This window comes from Geotrypetes seraphini, chromosome 7 (assembly GCF_902459505.1).
Source record: "Geotrypetes seraphini chromosome 7, aGeoSer1.1, whole genome shotgun sequence".
NCBI lineage: Eukaryota > Metazoa > Chordata > Amphibia > Gymnophiona > Dermophiidae > Geotrypetes > Geotrypetes seraphini.
In genome coordinates this window covers 20,316,140-20,337,161 of record NC_047090.1, presented here as the reverse complement: position 1 = coordinate 20,337,161, position 21,022 = coordinate 20,316,140, and the positions used below count along the sequence as shown (strand labels likewise).

The following is a 21,022-nucleotide window of genomic DNA, read 5'->3' as shown; positions in this document are numbered from 1 at the left end:
TGGCTCTCTGAATGCGATCCTCCCTGGCACTGCCCTTGCCCCTTACTGGGAGGATCGAGGAGAACACCACCTGCGCATCCATCCTCCTCAGCTTCTCACCCAGGGCCCTGAAGTCTTCAGGTATGTTGTTCGGGGTGCTCCTGGCGGTGTCGTTGGTCCCGACGTGGATGAGTATCATGGGGAAGTTGTCTCGGGGCTTGATGAGTCTGTCAAGGCAAGCAGTTACATCCCGGATCCTGGCCCCTGGCAAACAGCAGACCTCTCTTGATTGCAGGTCTGGTCTGCAAATTGGACCTTCGGTGCCCCTCAGCAGTGAATCCCCGATGACCACCACTCTGCGCTTCTTAGGGGTAGGCCGTTCTGATGATTCCGGAGTCTGCTGAAAATCTTCCTTTTCTTCGTTCTCAGGACCTTCCTGTAGCAGCTGATATCTGTTACTCAGGGCGATCTGTGGTGTCGATGTAGAGCTGCCCTGTAAGTGAGAGAAAGAGACAGAATTAGGTCCCCTGCGTTTTCTTGTGGAGGAAGTCACCAGCTGCCAGGAGTCAGCGTCTCCGGCCACTTCCTGCATTCCGGCAGTTGGTCTCAAGTTGTCAGGTTTGGATGCTTTGGGTGTTCCCAGGGTGGTCTTGTCAGGTTCCTGCACAGCGATTTGAGACAGCTCCTGGATGACACCATCGATGAAGGTCTCATCGTCTCGGATGCTCCTTAAGCGCTGAACCTCCTCTCTCAGGCTCCTCAGCTCTAGCAAAAGGTTTATGTCCGGCTGATCCATTACTTCCGTCTGTGTTGAGACTGTAAACGTCTTTGAGGGGATGGCCTCGGTCTGTACAGATACCTCTGCCCTCTGACCTGGTTCCCCTTCCATCTGCTCTAGGACCATAGCCATCCCCTGGGTACTTTCAGTGACTGCGCTGCCTGTTTTGATTGAAGTCTTGTTGCTTCTAGTTCTACCTGCCATTAAAAAGGTGGTTTTTTTTTTTGTTTGTTTTTTTAAGTTAAAATATTTGTTAGGATGGGGGCTATTAGGTTTCTGACAAGTGTTTAGGTTGGGGGGATAGGGGTAGTCAGTTAGATCTGGTATGAGGGATAGAGAATTTAATTAATAGTTAGTTAATTGTCAGTTAAGTTAAGGTTGCCTGTTTGTTAGTGTGCTAGAGTGGTCTGATAAAATGTGTCTGCCTGTGAAGGTGGCTTGGGAATAGAAGGATTGGTGAGGTCTGCCTGTTTAGTGGTAAAGTTTTAGTAGCTTGTTAGTTAGATGTAAAGCTGAAGTTGACAGTTAAAGACTTAGTAGAAGTTGAAGAAAGGGTGGAAGTCAGTTAGTTGATTAGCTAGTTGTACAAGATGAGAGACCGGCTAGAGTTGATAGCCCTTTCTTGTGCCCTTCTTGAGGCCCTTCGCAAAGGCGCTCTCGCTAAGGCGAGCACCTTTGCCACTCGCCTTTGCCGCGTGCCGAACGGCCACGCGCTGTTGGCACGTCCCCTTTTATGGGGGGAGATCGGGTGTGATGTCGGTGGTGGGTGTGGCTACCACCCGCCTCTTACCCTCTCTGTGTCCCGACTGCCTCTTTCTAACTCCTCCGATGGCAGTGCTCCTCTGTCCGCTTTGTTCACTGCCCCTCGGACCGCTTCTCCTGCCTTCTCTGCTCCTCTCCGCTCCCCTTAACTCCTCCTCCGATTCTCCCTTCGCTCCTCCGCTCCTGCTTTTAGTCCTCCCGCCCTCACTGCTATGTCAGCCTGCAATAGGAATCAAGGAAACAAGCACACTCTCACCCTTGCAGTTCCTCCGATCTGCTCCACCACGTGCTTGCAACCCCCCTAGGCTGTTCTAGCGCTGAGAATCCTTCGTAGGCACGTCCCCTTTTATGGGGGGAGATCGGGTGTGACGTCGGTGGTGGGCGTGGCTACCACCCGCCTCTTCCCCTCTCCGTGTCCCGACTGCCTCTTTCTAACTCCTCCGATGGCAGTGATCCTCTGTCCGCTTTGTTCACTGCCCCTCGGACCGCTTCTCCTGCCTTCTCTGCTCCTCTCCGCTCCCCTTAACTCCTCCTCCGATTCTCCCTTCGCTCCTGCTTTTAGTCCTCCCGCCCTCACTGCTATGTCAGCCTGCAATAGGAATCAAGGAAACAAGCACACACTCACCCTTGCAGTTCCTCCGATCTGCTCCACCACGTGCTTGCAACCCCCCTAGGCTGTTCTAGCGCTGGAACTGAGGAAAGCGACAGATGCCGCCATTGCTTGGACTTTATGCCCCGTGACCTGAACCTGCAGTGGGAGATCAGCCTGAGCGTAGCAGAAGGAAATACAAGCAGCTAACCAGTTAGACAAGATGCGCTTGGAAACAGGACGCCCCAACCGATTCGGATCGAAAGCAATTAAAAGTTGAGGAGCCGTCCGATGAGATTGGGTGCATTGGAGGTAAAAAGCCAATGCTCTCTTACAGTCAAGAGTGTGAAGCGCCACCTCCCCAGGATGAGAGTGGGGCTTAGGAAAAAAACACTGGAAGAACAATGGACTGGTTTAGGTGGAAATCCGAAACCATCTTAGGCATGAACTTAGGATGAGTACGAAGGACAACCTTGTCATGATGAAAAACAGTAAAAGGCGGGTCCGCAACCAGAGCCTGCAGCTCACTGACTCTGCAAGCAGATGTGAAGGCAATCAGAACACCACCTTCCAAGTGAGAGACTTCAGATGAGCCTTATCAATAGGTTCAAATGGAGGTTTCATCAATTGAGCCAGAACCACATTAAGATCCCAATCACCGGGGGAGGCTTGAGCGGAGGATGAACATTGAAGAGGCCCTTCATAAATCGGGAAACCACCGGATGGACAGAGAGCAGTTTTCCATTAAGCGGCTGATGAAAGGCAGCAATCGCACTAAGGTGGACTCGAATAGATGTCGATTTGAGACCAGACCGAGACAAGTGCAACAGATAATCCAGCACGGAAGACAAGGAAGCCGACAGTAGCTCCAAACGATGCTCAGCACACCACACAGCATATCTAGTCCATTTCTGGGAGTAGCATTGTCGAGTAAAACTCTTCCTCGAGAATATCCCTCACCGACTGAGAAAAACCAAAGGAGGGCGTCAGGTGGAAAGGAACCAAGCAGTTAAGTGTAGAGACTGCAGATTGATATGCAGCAGCGACCCTCGACCCTGAGACAGCAGAGAAGGAAATACAGGCAGAAGTAGAGGCTCTCTGACACTGAGTTGGAGGAGAAGGGAGAACCACGGCTGCCGGGGCCACCGAGGAGCGATCAAAATCATGGCGGCATGAGTCGACTTGAGCTGCACGAGAGTCTTCAGAATCAGAGGAATGGGAGGGAACGCGTAAAGGAACCTGCCCATCCAATCTAGAAGGAAAGCATCCGCCTCGAGACGATCTGAGGAGTAAATCCGGGAGCAGAAGCGAGGCAACTTGTGGTTAAGTGGTGAGGCGAACAGATCTATCTGCGGTGTCCCCCATCGAGCAAACACCTGACGCAGAGTCGAGGAATGGAGCGACCATTCGTGCAGATAGAGAAGGCGACTCAATTTGTCCGCCAGGCAATTTTGCTCACCTTGGATGTAGACCGCTCGAAGGAAGATGTTGTGGCGCATTGCCCACTCCCAGAGCTGAAGAGCCTCCCGGCAAAGAGACAGGGAACCCGTACCCCCCTGCTTGTTCACATAATACATCGCCACCTGGTTGTCCGTGCGTACCAGGACCACGCAATCCCGAAGCAAATGCCGAAGGGCAACCAGCACCTTGAAAATGGCCCGAAGTTCCAGCAGGTTGATGTGGCAACGACGGTCAGCATTCGACCAAAGACCTGAGTCCGGAGGCTGTCGAGGTGAGCCCCCCAGGAGGAGTCCATTGTTAGGATCTTCTGCAGCGGAGGCGTGAGGAAGCGAAAACCTCTGGAAAGATTGGAAGAGAGCATCCACCAATGGAGTGAACGCCGCAAGGAGGGAAGTCACCGCAATGTGCTGAGAAGCGGGATCCCGGTCCTGTCTCCACTGGGACGCCAAGGTCCACTGAGGCACCCGGAGGTGAAGTCTGGCAAAAGGAGTCACGTGAACGGTAGAGGTCATGTGTCTCAACAGGATCATCATCTGCTTGGCCGAGGCCGTGGCTTGAAGGGAGACCTGCCGGCAAAGGTGGATGAGGGCGGCCTGCCGAGGTTGAGGCAGAAACGAGCGGAGGCGAACCGTATCTAGAATCGCCCCAATGAACTGTAGAGACTGAGAGGGGCACAACTGGGACTTGGGGAAGTTGATCTCGAAGCCCAGACGCTGAAGAAACGTAATAGTCCGAAGGATCGCTGAAATAACCTCCCTCCGGGATGGTACTTTGATAAGCCAGTCGTCGAGATATGGGAATATCTGAAGACCCTGCGACCGCAGGGCCGCTGCCACCACCACGAGGCACTTCGTGAAGACTCGTGGGGAGGAAGCGAGCCCGAACGGGAGGACTCGATACTGCAGGTGAAGGTCTCCTACCTGAAAGCGAAGGAACCTGCGAGAGGCCGGGATGCAAGTGTAGGCCTCTTTCAGGTCCAGGGAACACAACCAGCCCACTCGTCCATCAGGGGATACAATGTGGGAAGAGAGAGCATACAGAACTTCTCCCTGACCAGGAACTTGTTCAGCACCCGGAGGTCCAGGTCCCCGGTCTTTTTGGGGACCAGGAAGTACCGGGAGTAGAATCCGGCGCCCCGCTGACACAAAAGGATCTCCTCCACAACCCGGAGGCGAAGGAGGGCATGAGCCTCCTGGAGAAGAAGGGGGAAGTAGCGCACTGTTGGAAGGACACTCTCTTGGGGGTAGGTTTGGAGGAGGCATCCGAAAGTGCAGGGAATACCCCTCCCTGATGACCAAGAGGACCCAGTTGTCCGAAGTGATCAGTTCCCAGCGGCGATAAAAGGCAATGAGGCGGCCCCCTATAGGCAGGGGAGAAAGTTAGAGGACGGAGGGGGCTGGCCCACTCCAACAGGGACAGTCAAAAAGACGGCGCAGGTTTAGCCGCCGCAGGGGTCCAAGGCTTCTGAGGAGCTCTTTGCTGCTGCGGACGCTGAGGAGGCGGCCTGGAAAAAACCGGCATGGACTTCTGGGGTAACGCCGGGGAGGCAACTTGTACGACTTAGGAGAAGCGGGCTTCACCTTGGGTCTGACCAAGGAGGCAAAGGAGCGCTCATGCTCCGAGAGGCGTTTGGTGGCTGCCTCGATGGAGTCATCAAAGAGTTCGTTGCCCAAACATGGGAGATTCGCCAGCCGGTCCTGCAGATTCGGGTCCATGTCAACTATGCGGAGCCAGGCTAAGCGGCGCATAGCTACTGCAAAGGCGGAAACCCTCGAGGAGAGTTCAAAGGCATCATACATCGCCTGAAACATATAAAGCCGAATCTGCGACAGCGTATCCAGGAGCCGGTGAAATTCCGGCCGGCGATAAACAGGAAAATCTTCCTGAAAAAAGGGCATGGATTTGATGCTCTGTTTCAGATAAGATGTAAAAGTAAAACTGTAGTTGACCTATCCACTTGCGGCCCTACCATGGCTTCCCCCTGATATTATTCGGGCTCTGCAGAAGGGGGCTTCATATGGGATGGTGTATACTTTACAGACTTGGAGCCTGGTTCGACTGGCTTGGTTCCCACACCAGTGTTATTTTTACGCAACTACCATCAGATTTGCCCCTGGGTTTCTGCCAGCCAGGGATTCGGGAATCTTACAACGCTGGGAAGCGGAGGGTCTCAGTGTGCTGGGTCAATTGGTATTGGGTGGTGATGTGGTCCCCTTTGCTGCATTGCAGGCTTTGTATGACCTCCCAGCCACGGACTTCTTTGCATATACTCAGCTTCGGGACTTTTTGAAAAAAAGGCGATTCCCGAATGGGAAGAGGCGGATTCTGCCTTCCTTCAGGTCTTCCGGTTAGGATCTGGGGTGGCCGTTATTTCACGTTTATATAGAGCCCTTTTGTATACACAATCTCAGACTCGAACCTATGAGCATAAATGGGAAGTACTGTTGGGTAAAGACCTTTGATTTTCAGCAATGGGGACGCCTTTATAATTCTTTACTTCGGGTCTCTTTAGCATCCTCCCTGGTAGAACAGGGATACAAGATGTTATTTGAATGGTATCTCATGCCTGAGAAGCTGTACTGTCTCTATAATTATGGAGATGGGTGCTGCTAGCGTAATTGAGGGGGGCTGGGTTCTTTTGGGCATATTTGGTGGGACTGTCCTAAGGTGGTGCCTTTTTGGCGGATGGTTCACCGCTTGGTGTCCGACGTTCTCCATTTACTCGTATTCTTTCATATGGAAGTGTTCTTACTTAATTACTCTGTGGGGGATCTTGCTGGTGAACATGCCCACTTTGTGGCCCTGGTTGCTACGGCAGCCAGACTTTGTGTGGCCATTTTTTTTGGAAACAAGCCTCTTTGCCTACCCGTTCTGATCTTCTGCTTAAAGTAGATCAGATCTACTTGATGTCCAAATTGACTGCTTTGAACAATGACACCTGTGGTTCCTTTTCTTGTATTTGGCATCGTTACGGCTCCTGGAGTGGCCTTACTTGAGCCTTGGATGTGTTCTGCTTTACTCCTGGACTTTTCTGTTCCTCTTTTCCTTTTTGTACTGTGCTCTGTCACTCGGTTGGGGTGGGGGATGTTGATTTGTTAGGGGTTGTTTATTGGCTGTTGGAATTCTGCCTGTGTATTGTTGTTGCCCTTGTTGAATAAAGATGTTTATTTAAAAAAAAAAAAAAGTAAAATTGTAGTTCAGAACTCTGTTCTCCATCATCGAATTTTGGTACAGGCACCTGCCAAACTTGTCCATAGTCCGGCCTTCCCGGTCCGGGAGGACAGCCGCGTAGACCTTGGAAGGATTAGACTTCTTCAAGGAAAACTCCACCACCAAGGACTGGTGGGAGAGCCGAGCCTTTTCAAACCCTTTACAGGGTACCGTCCAGTACCTGGACTCCATCTTGGATGGAATAGCCGCAATAGAGTGAGGCGTCTCCAAATTCTGGAAGAAAGTCTGCTGCAAAACGAGGTTCAAGGGGAGACAGAGGGATTCCTTCAGTGGGTAAGGAACCTTCATCTCCTTCAAATATTCCTGGGAATATCTGGATCCGGACTGGAGGTCCAGTTGCAGCGCTTTGCCCATGTCCATCACGAACCTGGTGAAGGAGGACGGCTTGCCCGCAGAATGTCCCCAAGGAGTGAAGCCAAGTAGGACTTTGCAGCAGCAGAGAACGAGGGGGAAGCATCCCTCGAGTACTGTGCTGGCAGGTCAGTGTCTACAAGCAGGGACGTCGAGGAGGGCCCACTAATAGAATGAGGGGGGAGTCTATGACTGCCCGCGCTTATAGAGCCTGGAAATCGAGGATTCAGGGTTCCGAGGAACGGAGACCCGGGGAGCCCGCCTCGGCGAGCCCCAGGAAGAAGAGTCCTGTCGACTCGGCAGGGAGGCTGGTGTCTTCGATCTCGAAGCCCCTCGGTGCGGAGACCGAGACGGCATGGGAGAACGGTGAAGACGAGGGTCAGACAGTACTAGGTCCGAGGGCTTGATGGACCCCATAGTGCGAGGACCCGGGGACCTACCCCGCCTCAGGGGAGAATCCCTGGGCCGTTTGGCTGACCACTGCCTCGAGGAAGAAGTACGCTTAGGCTGGCGCTTCGACCAAGGTCGGGCGGCGGGAGAAGTCCACCTCGAGCGTGTAGGCAAGGAGGCACTCGAGGACGGCGCAACACTCAGGCTGGTCAATGACGAGCGAGGTCGAGGCCGGGACAAGCTGAGCCAAAGCAGAGGAGATCTGCGAGGTTAAGATAGCCTTAAGCATATCCTCGAACATGGGCACCAAGACCAAAGGATTTGGACAAACAGGTGCAGCAGTGCACTCCAACGAGGGCGACCTCGATGTAGAGTATTCCCGTAATGTGGAGGCACACTTAGGAGGAGGTCTCGTCGAGTTCGGCAGGACTATACTCACTGCCTGGTTGGCAAGAAACTCCGAGGACAGCTTCTTCGGTAGCTGAGCTGAACCTGAAGGAGGAAGAGGAGACTTACCCGAGGCCGAGGTGTCGAGGCCTTCGAAGTTGAGGGAGACTTGCTTGGGGCCAAGGTCTTCGAGGCTGACATCGAAACAGAGGTCAAGGTCTTATACAGATGGGTCCATGTTGAAGAGTTCCACAATCTTGGCCCGCCATCGACGAAGAGCCTGAGGCTGAAGGGTGGCAGAACGAGGGCAAGAGTCCATAGGATGGTCAACACGCATGCAAAGGATACACCAACGGTACGGGTCTGTGATGGAGACCACCCGACCGCACTGCGTGCACTTCTTCAACCCGGTAAGAGGCCAGGACATAAGGCAGGAAGGAAATCCACGGCCACTGCGAGGCCGGGAGGCCAAGGAAAAAACCTGGGTTCCCTGGTCGCGAACAAGAGTAGGCAAAACACAAAATTTATTTATTTTTATTTTTTTTGGGAAGATCGGTCGAAGAAAATCAAGACGCGGGGCATAGCGACTTCCGATAAAATAATAAAAGAAGCCGCGGTGCAAGAAAGGCACTTAGGATTGCAGAGAAGAGAGACAGGACTTTCTGGCTCCGCGGAAAACTAAGAACTGAGGACCACGTTGAGGAGACGTGCCCTCTAGTGGAGCGGGAATGCACACGCATGCGCGGTGCAGCACTAGCAAACTTTGAGATCTTCAATCAAGTTTGCTTGAAAAGCTGTCCACATCGGGGCTCCGTGGATGATGTCACCCACATGTAGAGAATATGCTGCCTGCTTGTCCTGGGATAACTAAAAGGCAGTTCAAATTTTAGTAAAGCAACAAACACTGCTGGAATCTATTTTGACTTAACATTGTTAACATAGTAAATGAATGTAGATAAACCCCCTCATCCAGCCTTAGTAATATGTTCCTTTTTTTTTTTTTCAGATCAAAACATGGCTTGCCTGCAGATTATACCTTTTAACTCACATACTTAGGGTAATGTTAAATCTATAGCAGGGGTACCCACAGTTTTTGGGCTTGCGAGCTACTTTTAAAATGACCAAGTCAAAATGATCTACCAATAATAAAAATAAATTTAAAAAACCCACAAACCAAACACAAAACACACTGTACACAGAGAAAATATTAATTATCATTTATATTCCAGGTTTTTTTCAAAGAGGCCAAGGTAGATGACTTTATGCAATGTCACCTCAGTAACTATACAAAAATAGACAAATATACCCCCTCCCTTTTTACTAAACTGCCACAGCAGTTTTTAGCGCAGGGAGCTGCGCTGAATGCCCCACGCTGCTCTCAACTCTCATAAGGTCCCTGCGCTAAAAACCACTACAGTTTAGTAAAAAGGGGGCCATAGTGCAAAATATAGACAGCAGATATAAATTCTCAAAACGGACACATTTTAATCACTAAATTGAAAATAAAATCGTTTTCCCTATCTTTGTTGTCTGGTGATTTCATGAGTCTCTGGTTGCACTTTCTTTTTCTGATTGTACATCCAATATTTCTTCCCTTCTTTCAGCCTCCTGTATGTTTCCTCTCCTCCAGACCTCATTTCCACCCTCAACTTTTTCTTCCTCTCTCCCTGCCCCCCTTCCTTTCTGTCTGTCTTTCTCTCTCCATACACCATTTCTTTGTCTCCCTGTCCCCCCTTTCCGCCTTTCAGTCTCCCTGCATGTCCCTTTCTTTGTCTTTCTTTCTCCCTGCCTCCCCCAAACCGCCACCGCCATCGGGGAACAGGCCCCCAAGCCACCGCCGCAGAGTTCTGAGCTCTCCCTGCTTCCCAACACGGTAAACAGAACGCAGAAGCACCAGGCCGACCAGCCTTCCACCCTGACATCAATTCTGATGTCAGAGAGGAAGTTCCGGGCCAGCCAGACAGTGATTGGCTGGCTCGGAACTTCCTCTCTGACATCAGAATTGACGTCGGGAGGGGGTTAGAATGGTCGGCCTGGTGCTTCTGTGTCCCGTTTACTGCGTCGGGAAGCAGGTAGAACGCGAAGGTAAAGCGAATATCACGGAGCATTGCCTTCGCGATCTACTGGTTGATCTTTTGGGCACCCCTGGTCTACAGTATTGAGCTAGCCAGATTCTTAACTCTGGGAGTAGAGAATGACACAGGGATAAAGTTTGTCCCCGCAGACTCTGTCCTCATTTGCACAAGCCTCAAACACTTATGATTTATATTTAAATTTTTATTAAAGTATAAAAGAGACAATATTCTGTACAACTGTTTATAAATCACTAATAGAATCTTCCATTTCGATCTGGTTTTGGTACAACCTTCCCAAAGATTCGGTTACCTATGTTTTTAGATCATCTGGAAAGGAACTGGATTGTCTTTCAGGCACGGGTGTCAAAGAGAACCTAAACTGTGTAGTGAATAGGAAAATAAGTGCCTATTAAATGTTAGAAATGTTCCTTGATGCCAGCAATTATGAATGAATCTGTTGCAGTAATAGTACGATTCTTCAGCAGCTGGGCACATGATGGAAAGACATTGCAGATGGCAGACAAGACACAAACGATGTCATTTTAACAGTAGTTCACTGAAATTCAAAATCAGCTTCTGCAGTTTTTTTAATCATTGAATTCAGTTGCCAATTGTCTAAGATGTGTTAATATTGACTCTAGACTCAAGTTTTTAGAAAATGACACCGGAACAAAGTTTGTCCTAATGGGCTCTGTCCCCACCCCCATCCCCATGTCATTCTCTACTTTGGAGAGCAATAGTCCACCCTGTGACCTTAGAACTAAGGAATCTAACTACAGGACCATGCTAGACCAACAGCACAGACTAACACTAGCCCAAGAAGTGAGAGCTACCTTTATTCCATCAATAATTGAATTTCCAGCATTAAACAGAGTTAAGTCTTTCAAGGCTTTAATGCAATTCTCTGCTCAGGAGAGTACCAACTAATGCCTTCATTAACATAGGATCTGCATGGAAGTACACTAATTTTAATATATGTTATAGAAGATTAAAATTCTTATTAAATCCAAGTTTATTCATATCTTGCTATCCCACACCGAGGATAAAAACTTTCTGGGTTGCTTGCAATCTAAAATCAGGTAAACTAAAATTCACATACAACATACATGCAAGGAGAACTACAATTAAAGAACAGAGGGCAGTGTTCTCCCTAGGGCCTTTCAGCTGGGCGGTCCGCCCGGGTAATTAGATGACCGCTCAGCTAAATTCTGCTGCCTCCGTTGCTGCTCAACATTAAGAAAAAAAAAAAAAAAAAAAGCCGGCTTGATGATTTCACCTTAGCCCGTAGCGAACTTATGTTCCGGGGCTTTAACATGTGTGTGCCGGCTTCCCTTCTCTTCCCTCCGAAACCAGAAGTTATGTCCGGGGGGGGGGAGGGATGAGAAGGGAAGCCGGCACGCACATGTTAGATCCCCGAAGCATAAATTCGCTACGGGCTAAGGCGGGAGACAGGTCAGTGAAGCTTTCCATTTGCTCTTTTTGCTGTCGGGTCCTGCCTACTTTCAGTTTCCGCGAAGGCAGGACCCGGCAGAATTTCCCCCAATCAATTGTGATCTTGGGCCGATCAGCCTTCTTCTCCGACGGCAGAATTTACATCGGGGAGAAGAATGCTGGTCGGCCCGAAGTAGGGAGAGCTTGGGGGGGGGGCGGCGGCCAGCGGCTTTGGGGCCTGTTCCCCGATGGCAGTGACTTGGAGGAGGGCAAGGAGAAAGAAAGTAAGAGGGCAGGAAGAGAAACAGAAAAAAAAGAAAGGGGGCATGAAGAGAGAGAGAAAGAAAGAAAGGGCAGGAAGAGAGGAAGAAAAAGTTGGGGGGAGGGGAATGAGGTCAGGAGGAGAGGAAGCATACAGGCTGAAAGAAGGGAAGAAAGATTGGATGCACAGTCAGAAGAAGAAAGTGCAACCAGAGACTCATGAAATCACCAGACAATAAGGTAGGAAAAATGATTTTATTTTAAATTTACTGATCAAAATGTGTCTGAATTTATATCTGCTGTCTATATTTTACACTATGGTCCCCTTTTACTAAACAGCAATAGCGGTTTTTAGCGCAGGGAGCCTATGAGCGTCAAAAGCAGCGCTGGACATTCAGCGCAGCTCCCTGCGCTAAAAACTGCTATCGTGGTTTAGTAAAAAGGGAGGGGGTATATTTGTCTATTTTTGTATGGTTGTTAGTGAGGTGACAGTGCATAGAGTCATCTGCTTTGACCTCTTTGAGAAAACCACAGAATAGGAATGATTATTAACATTTTCTCTGCGTACAGTGTGCTTTGTGGTTTTTTTAAAAAAATTTATTATTGGTAGATCATTTTGACTTGGTCATTTTAAAAGTAGCTCGCAAGCCCAAAAAATAGCCATTGGTAGACTTCAGAGGGTGGTGGTTAACGGTACCCTCTCTAAAACATCAGAAGTGACAAGTGGAGTACCGCAGGGTTCAGTCTTGGGCCCGCTCCTTTTCAACTTATTCATAGGGGACCCGACAGGGGCTTCAAGGTAAAATAACACTATTCGCTGACAACGCCAAACTATGTAACATAGTGAGCGGCTCCGATTTACACGATAGTATGACGCAGGACCTGTTTTTGTTGGAACGTTGGTCATCTACCTGGCAGCTGGGCTTCAACGCCAAGAAATGCAAGGTATCCATATTCAAGTTTCATCACGGTGCTCTGGTTTTGGCTCCAGTGTTTGTCACTTCCGTTCACCAGGTCTGGCTATCCGTTACCATCTAATATTTTAAAGACTCACTCGTTATAATTAGTGGTGATCCACATGTCTCTTCATAATGGACATGTCCGATTTTAGCATTTGGATCTTAGTACTATGGGTTTGGTCTTTTCTGGTTTCCTTTCTATAGTCTGCTTTTCGTCTAGAGTCTTTTGAGTTTAGAATTATATTTTATGACGTATTTTTGTGGTTATAATTGTATGACATGTCTAAAATCGGTCAAGTTATCCATTCTTTCTATTATTTTTTGTCCCCTCATATAGTGGCAGACCGCCCCAGGTGCCAGTCCTAGGGGGGGTACACAGCCAGCTGGATCCAGAACCTTCCAAGCTGCTCTAAATGGCACCTGCACCTCAGCACGGCTGCCGTACTTAGTCTGAAGCAGAGTCGGCAGCTGCACTGAAGTGCAGAAGGTCCCACAATGACTGCATTTGCTGCCTCTGCCTCCGGAAGACATGACGTCGGAAGGGGAGGACCGGAAGCTGCAGTCATTGAGGAACCTTACTGCAATTCCCTGTGTCTGACGGCCCACCCCCTGCAATGTCACTTACATCTTACAGAGGCAGAGGCAACAGAAGCAGTCATCATGGGACCTTGCTGGTTTGAAGGGAGAGAGAGGAGTTTAGAAGGGTGGTGGAGGGAGAAAAAGGAGGTCAGGGTGGTATGGAAGGGTGGTGGAGGGAGAGAAAGGGGGCAGATGCTGATGGAATTGGTGTGCACGGAAAGGAGAGAGAGACATAAGGGGGAAGGATACTGGATGGAATTGGGTTGGAGGGAAAGAAAGGGGGCAGATGATGAAGGAAGTGGGGGGAAGGGAGAGGAGAGAGTGAAATGCCAGACCATGGGGGTGTGGGAGAGGGAAGGGAAGAAGAGGAGAGAGATGCCAGACCATTGAAGGAGGGAAGGGAAGAAGATGGATGCCAGAATAATAGGGGTGAAGGGAGAGATGGAAGGGGAATACAAGGAGAGAAGATGCCATATAGAAGGGGCAGAGAAAGGGTATACAGTGGATGAAAGGAAGAGAGTGTCAAGACTATGAGGAAAGCAGAAACCAGAGAAGACAATGTAGAAAAAAATTATATTTATTTATTTTTTTGCTTTAGGGGAGATGCATCGCTGTTTCTGTGGTGTTGCATTGTATGCAGAGTCCAGCTTCTTGGTAGTTCAATTTAACCTTTGTCTACGTTTTTCTATTTTATCCCCCCTTTTACAAAACTGTAGAGCTTTTTTTTTTAGCACTGGCCATGATGGTAATTTCTCAGAATTCTATGAGAGTCTGAACTGTTACCACCAGGGCTAAAAACCACATTACAGATTTGTAAAAGGGAGAGGGGTTAGTTTGTGATTACATATTCCATACTAGGCGAAGGTGTGTTCGAAAGACATGGTTTTCAGTTAGGATTGACTGTGCAGGATTGATCTGTACTAGTCTGGCTTGTTTAGTTTTACAATGGGTGTATTGATGTACTGCTCACTGCAATATGTAAGATGCTGCCTTTTCCTAGGTACACTCTTGTGTGATATGTGGATCGTTACTAAAAATCATGTTTTTCATACAGATGGGGGGGTGTCAAAAAATGATGGGCCTCAGGTGTCACATATGCTAGGTACACCACTGCCTTCATAGTTTATATCTAATCCACAAGCCTGCTTTTAGGACCTACAGGGTATGTATCCCTCTGATTCATGACAATTTCACTTCTCATGTTATCTTATCCATTCTTTTTAATTATACAACTGCCCAGATAAGCATCATTCTTTGACGTGATTGGACCTTGAAAACTAAGGGCATCAGTGTTCTCCCCAGAAATTTTTTCCAGCCATGAAAAGCATTTTCTGCATTTAGTGTGCCACAAAAAACATTTGCTCCATTTAGTGTGCTGGAGTTAAAAAAGTTTGAGAGATGCTGCTCTATACCATTTGAAAGAGAGCAAATATCTAATTATTCACTTCTAGAATTGGATACTTCTTAAATTTAATATATATATTATGGAACAAGTGTTAAACCTTAAGAAAGGCAGTCATATTGAGCATTGGAAAATAACTAATAATAATTAACTAATACAAATAGTACACATTTAGGGCTCCTTTTACTAAGCTGCGATAGCGGTTTTACCGCACGCTTAGCTCGCGCAGAATTGCCGCACATGCTAGACACCAACACCAACATTGAGCTGGCGTTAGTTCTAGCCGTGTAGCGTGGCAATTCTGCACGCGCTAAAAATGCTATTGCAGCTTAGTAAAAGGAGTCCTTAATTTTCCCCACCACCAAATTTCCCTGTCCCGCCCCACCCGGCTACTTTTTCATGCCACCCGGCTGGAAAAAATTTCTGGGGAGAACACTGGAGGGGAAGGTAAGCACATTAGATTAAAATTCTTTGTGTCAGGCAGAAAATTCGGAGTGAAGTAGAACGGGTACAAGTGAATTGTTTTTCACTCCATCAAAAATTACAAACACTAGGGTACACTCTATGAAATTGCAGGGAAATACTTTTAAAACCAATAGGAGGAAATATTTTTTCACTAAGAATTAAGCTCTGGAATGCAATGCCAGAGGTTGTGGTAAAAGCGGATAGCGTAGCTGGTTTTAAGAAAGGTTTGGACAAATTCCTGAGGAAAAGTCCATAATCTTATTAAGACATGAGGGAAGCCTCTGCTTGCCCTGAATCGGTAGCATGGAACGTTGCTACTCTTTGGGTTTTGGCCAGGTACTAGTGACCTGGATTGGCCACCGTGAGAACGGGCTACTGGATTTGATGGACCATTGGTCTGACCCAGTAAGGCTAGTCTTATGTACAAACACTATTTGTTATGATAAGCATCTGAAAAAAGAAATGTTTTTTAAATCAACTTTGAACTTGTCAATTGTTCTCAACAATTGAAGAGCTAAAGGTATAGAATTCAAAGTTGTGGGCCTTTTACGTGGAAAATAGCAGTTCTAATATGTTCATGAATGATTTCTCGATATAATGGAACTATAAAGCAGTTTTGATTTTATGATCTAAGAGTTCTTGACAGTCAGTGTATATAGATTAAAAAAAAAAAAAAGTGGAGACTCACCAGTCATTAATACTTTAAAAAACAATAAGTATTTTATAAGTAATACGGTGAATAGGCAACCAGTGAGTTGCTTTCAAAAATGGAGTACACTTCCCCTTCCCTATTCATGGTTTCGGGGTTCACGATTATCCGTGATTTTTTTTGGGGGAAAAAAAAAAAGCATAGATTAGGACCTTCCCGCCTCCCTACATGACTAAAAATTCAGCATTTTACAGATTACTCCTTACCTGGTGGTTTAGCGGGCTTTCGGGGCAGGAGCGAACTTCCTACACTCCTGCCCCGTGTAGATCGCCAATAGGAAATGGCTGCCGTAAGCTCCCGTCGTAGTCTCGAGAGACTACAGAAACTCATGGCAGTCATTTCCTATTGGAGATCTGCACGGGGCTGGAGCATAAGAAGTTCGCTCCTGCCCCGAAAGCCAACTTGACCACCAGGTAAGGCCAGGAAGCCGGGAGGGAGGCGGGGGTGGGTCAGAGCCAGACGAGAAGTTATTTGCGGTTTTTCACACTTCGTGGTCCGGCTCTGTGCCTATCCCCCGCGAATATTGAGGGAGAAGTATAATATGATCAAATTTATGAATATTATAGATTAATCAGACATTTTGAAGTCTGAATACCTTTTTGACGAACCCCTGCATAGAGCATTACAATAGTTCAATTGCTGGATCACTGAGTGAACCAACATATTTAAGGGCTCCTAATACTAAGGTGCGCTAGCGGTTTTAGTGCGCGCTACAATACCACACACGCTAAACACTAACGCCTCCATAGAGCTGGCGTTAGTATTTTTTGTTTAGTGCATGGTTAGCACGCGCTAAAAACGCTAGCGCACCTTAGTAAAAGGAGCCCTAAGTTTCAAGTTTATTAGGTGTTTATATACCACCTGTCCAGGTTTATCTAAGCGGTTTATCCCTATATTTAGAGCGTCTGGAAAAAGCAAAGAACAAACAGATCTAATTAATCGTAATTTTAAAAGGATCTTTTTACCACCTCTGAAATTTGTGACTGATAGGATAATTTAGAATCCAGTAATACCCCGAGGATCTTAGTAGATGAAACCAAAGAGATTGGAGTATTATTTAATTGAATTTGTAGTAGCAACTTATGATCTTAAGGAATAAAAATTATAGATGTTGATTTGTCTGGGTTAAGTTATGCACCCAAAAACATGGGCAGAAACATGTATGAAAATGTGTATTCAGTCTTGCACACTTTTCCACACTGGACTCTTAACGTTCCTCTTACTTTTTACTGATCTGTCTGATAAAAATATAAAACTGAACTCTGGACCCCCCCCCCCCCCCCCACCGGTGCTTCTCTTATCCTCGTATGCATTTACACTCAGCTAATCTCTCTCGCACATGCTCACATTCCCTTGCACCCCCACCTGCTATTTCCCAGTTCAGGCAACACACACTTTGTGCAACTGGCCTGGAAAGGTTGGAGGAGGCGGCAGCCAGCTAGCTCCTCCCTGGCCTGCTAGAGGCTCACTCTTCATCAGCTGGTCAGCACTCAGCAGTGCTTTAAGAAAGTACATGGGTTTCAAGTGCTAGCAGAAAATAAAATTAAACACAGACAATAGATTGGCCCTTCTGGCCACAAATTACTGAAATGTATTACAATCTGTACTATTACAGCAAAGCTGCATAAGATTTTAGCAAACTCCAAAAATTAATTTTTAAAAAGCACAAACATTCCAGTTCCACTCCAAATAGCTGACAATTCATTTTGTTCCTACTAGTATGAAAACAAATGTCAGTTGTTTGGATTCTTTTGGTTAAATAAAGATATAAAAATTACTTAAAATGCTTTTGCACATCTTCTTGATACATCACCATTAACGTTACACAGGTAAAATTCATGACTATATAAGTTGGGAACCATATATATTACTAAGGGGTCCTTTTACTAAGGCGCGCTAGCTGTTTTAAGCGCATGCTAAACATTACCCCATCAATTATAGTCTAAGGACACCTTAGCGTTTAGCATGTGCTCTAAAAAGGCTAGCGCGCCTTAATAAAAGGACCCCTAAGTGACCTCGCAAAACTACCTGGTGCATAACACAAATCATGGCTGAAAACCAGGGTTTTTCTCATTCTGTGTTCAGAAAAATAAAAAAAAAAGTACAGTAATTCAATAACAGTAATTCAAGTACAGTAATTCAACAACAGTAAACCAAGCAATACACTACTACACTGCATCTCAATAATGAAAAGGAATTATTAATTCTGAAATATCAATTTTGCAGAGATGGAAAAGGGAATGAGGCCAGCTGAAAACTAAAAGTTATACTTTGCAACTCCGCAATATGGAAAGCAGATGGGCTACATCTGCCAAGTTCGAAAGCAGCTTCTCTTCTTTAATTTTCTTTCAACTCACTCTCCATTAAATGCACTATTCTGACAACCTGTATCCCGAGACTCAGATTTCCTATGTCCAAAATTACTCTGGCGGGTGAAAACCTTTGTGGAACGGCTTACAGATCGTTAGAAAACCAAAAGTTCTCTACATCAACCAATTTCTAATGCTTCCTAGACAACAAATGCTCTAAAACTCTAGCTCTTTTTCTGATCAGTTTACCATTCCTATTAATCTAGGGACATGATCTTTACAGAATGGGGAAACCTATTTCTGACTTCTTGCTTGGTGGCACAGAGTTACAGCGCTCAGATGCAGACCATTTTAAAGCAAGCCTCTCACATTTTGGAAACAGTGATTTCGTTTCTTGGAAGCTTTGAGAGCCGAAGCGCATCCTGCAAACTGCACAAGAAACCCAGCGCTCGCAAACAAAGAAAAGTTTCACTCCGCGGCCCCGAAAGCTCCCGACTCCAGCAAAGGCAACAACAGGCGAGCAAAAAAAAAAAAAGATTTAGCTAGACAGTAAACAAGCATTTCAAGGCTGGGATTTGAAAGGGAAAAAAAAAAAAATGTATCCCTTAAAGCTCCCATCCCTTTGGTCTGCATTTCCTGATATCCACGTTCAAAAAGAAAGGTTGAGTTCCTTCCATCGGGAGGGCAACAAAGTAAAGCTGCCCAAGGCCTTCAGCGCGCAACCGAGCCCCAGGCACGGAGAATCCCTAATATGGCCCCCCCGCCACCTCTCACCTTGCAGCAGGCAGGACAGGCTGCACACCAGCAGGCTCCTCAGCACGGCGCCCATGGCTCGTTTCCTTCAGCGGCCCCGGCAGGGCATGTCGCTCCTTTCGCTCTAGGGCTTTTTTTTTTTTTTTTCCTTTTTAGAAGGTCGGTGGACTCCTCGCGGCTGCGAACACGAACAGCTGTTTGTGTCCCCCGAACTCCTCCATGGCTACTGCTGCGACGGCGCTTTATCCGCGCCTCGGCTCCCATCCACCGCCCACCCCTCCGCCTCCCTCACGTTCTCCTTCCAGCCATGGCGCACGAAGACCAACAGGGAGGGGAGGGGGGGGGAGGGAGGGAGAAGGTGGCCTGAGCGTGCCCAGAACGTCACCCTTTGCCTCGCCGTATACCCCTGCGCCCGGCCTATTCCCGCAGACACGATCGGACGCCTCTTCCCAGCTCCGAGGCTGCGCGTTCACGCAACAACGTGCGACAGGGTCGGCGCGAGCGGAGGGAGGGAGGCACTCTGCATTCCAGAGGGACTATTTTCTTTTCGGTTCCCTCCTCCACCCGAGCTGGGAGCTGAGCTCCGGGACTTCTTTCACGGCCTGGCGGTGTTCGACGTAATTCCCAATCTCCGCCCTGGCTGGAAGCGTCCTCTGGCGGGGAGAAGGAAGGAGGAGGGTTATCCAAACCTCTGCTAACATTAGTCTGATTTTATGGCACCATTTAATTGAGCACAAAGCTGGCCCGATGTGGCAAACAATTGCAAGGAGGAGGGGGGGGGGAGTCCTACGTCGTAATTAAATGAGAATTGGTGGATTTATTTAAATTTTTTGGGGGAAAGTAAGGTTTTGTTTCGTTTTTCTTTCCTGTTTGGGGTTTTTTAAATAATCAAATGAGAGGGATAGCTTTTCTTCTAAAAGTCAAGACTCTGTAAAGTGAATCTGTAAAGTGACTACAGAAAATGTATGATTTAAGATTGTTGGTGCCAAAAAAGATGAATAATGAACAGGATGTAGGTAGGATTAAAGAAAATCCGGATCCTAATATTTTAGTGAAGTTATAATAAAATATACAGTGAAAGAGCCAGATAAAATAATTAGTGTTAATATATACAAAGTAAAGTCTACTAAGTGCCTGTATAATTCTTAGGAGGATAACTTGATGTGGTTAGAGAAATACTGGATTCTAAGTCAAAATGTAATGTGACGTTTGAAAAATAATAAGTAGAATAGATATTATTCATGAACAGAACTAGTTCCTGGAATCAATCATAAGAAAAGGATCAGATCCAAACAGTTCTTAAAAAATAGCTGCTAATTTTTGGATGTGTGCCTGGATTTAGCAAGATTTTGTTTTTCTCCAGGATCTGACTGCTTTTGTACAAGAATATGTACTGCATATTAAAAAACATACACAAATACACAGCTGTAACCATGGTTTTAACCTTAAATTATCTTTTTCTAAGTCCACTCCATTGTTAATCCTACGACCATCCCCTGACTTTTTCAGGAGTGCAGCTGGTTTGTTTCTGATCAGCTAGACGAGTCTGTATCTTGAGGCTGGAACATAGTGTATACAGAAAAGGAGGGGGAGACTTTGGGAGGGATAGTATAATTGAGGGTTGTTTAGACTCATTTCTTGTTGATGGTTTGTTTGGAATGTCATTGCAGCACTTTATACGGTGATGTACTGTGTATTGCAATTATGTTGAAGCTAAATAAAAATACTTGAATTCTCTTTTCTAGAGACTATCAAAACCTGTCAGTGTTTTGAGAAATAATTCTCTTCCAATTTAACTTTTGAGAACTTGGTAACATAAAATTTTAAAGGAAATGTATATAGAATTCTGTCAGTCAGGGCTGCTTGATTTATGATTTCAAAGAGGTTTTTGCCGGAGTCCTTGAAACTAAAGATGGTTCTTTGAAACAAAATCTGTAGGATATTCTGTAATTTTTTATTTTTTCTTACCTTACCTCTTCTTGCCATGTGGGCTACAAAAACTCCTCTTACTATGAGTGCATTTGCCTGTATTTTATGGCAAACAGTTTAGTGTTTTAATATCCGACATGAAATAAATATTGGACACATTTAATGTTATGTTCATTGATTTTACCCTATTTATATATGCACAATTGATATTTTAGAAAATAT

General features: G+C 46.8%; 1 protein-coding gene across 2 annotated transcripts in view; it reads right to left on the bottom strand.

The window, feature by feature from the left end:
- Window positions 1-19,539, bottom strand: part of LRP6 (LDL receptor related protein 6) — a 244,652-nt gene extending 225,113 nt beyond the window's left edge. For both annotated transcript variants that reach the window (XM_033951962.1, XM_033951963.1), the window contains exon 1: window positions 18,893-19,539. In XM_033951962.1, coding sequence (XP_033807853.1) covers window positions 18,893-18,947 — 55 coding nt within the window. In that variant the 5' untranslated portion in view covers window positions 18,948-19,539. The remainder of the gene's footprint in view (window positions 1-18,892) is intronic.
- Between the last annotated feature and the right edge of the window lie 1,483 nt (window positions 19,540-21,022).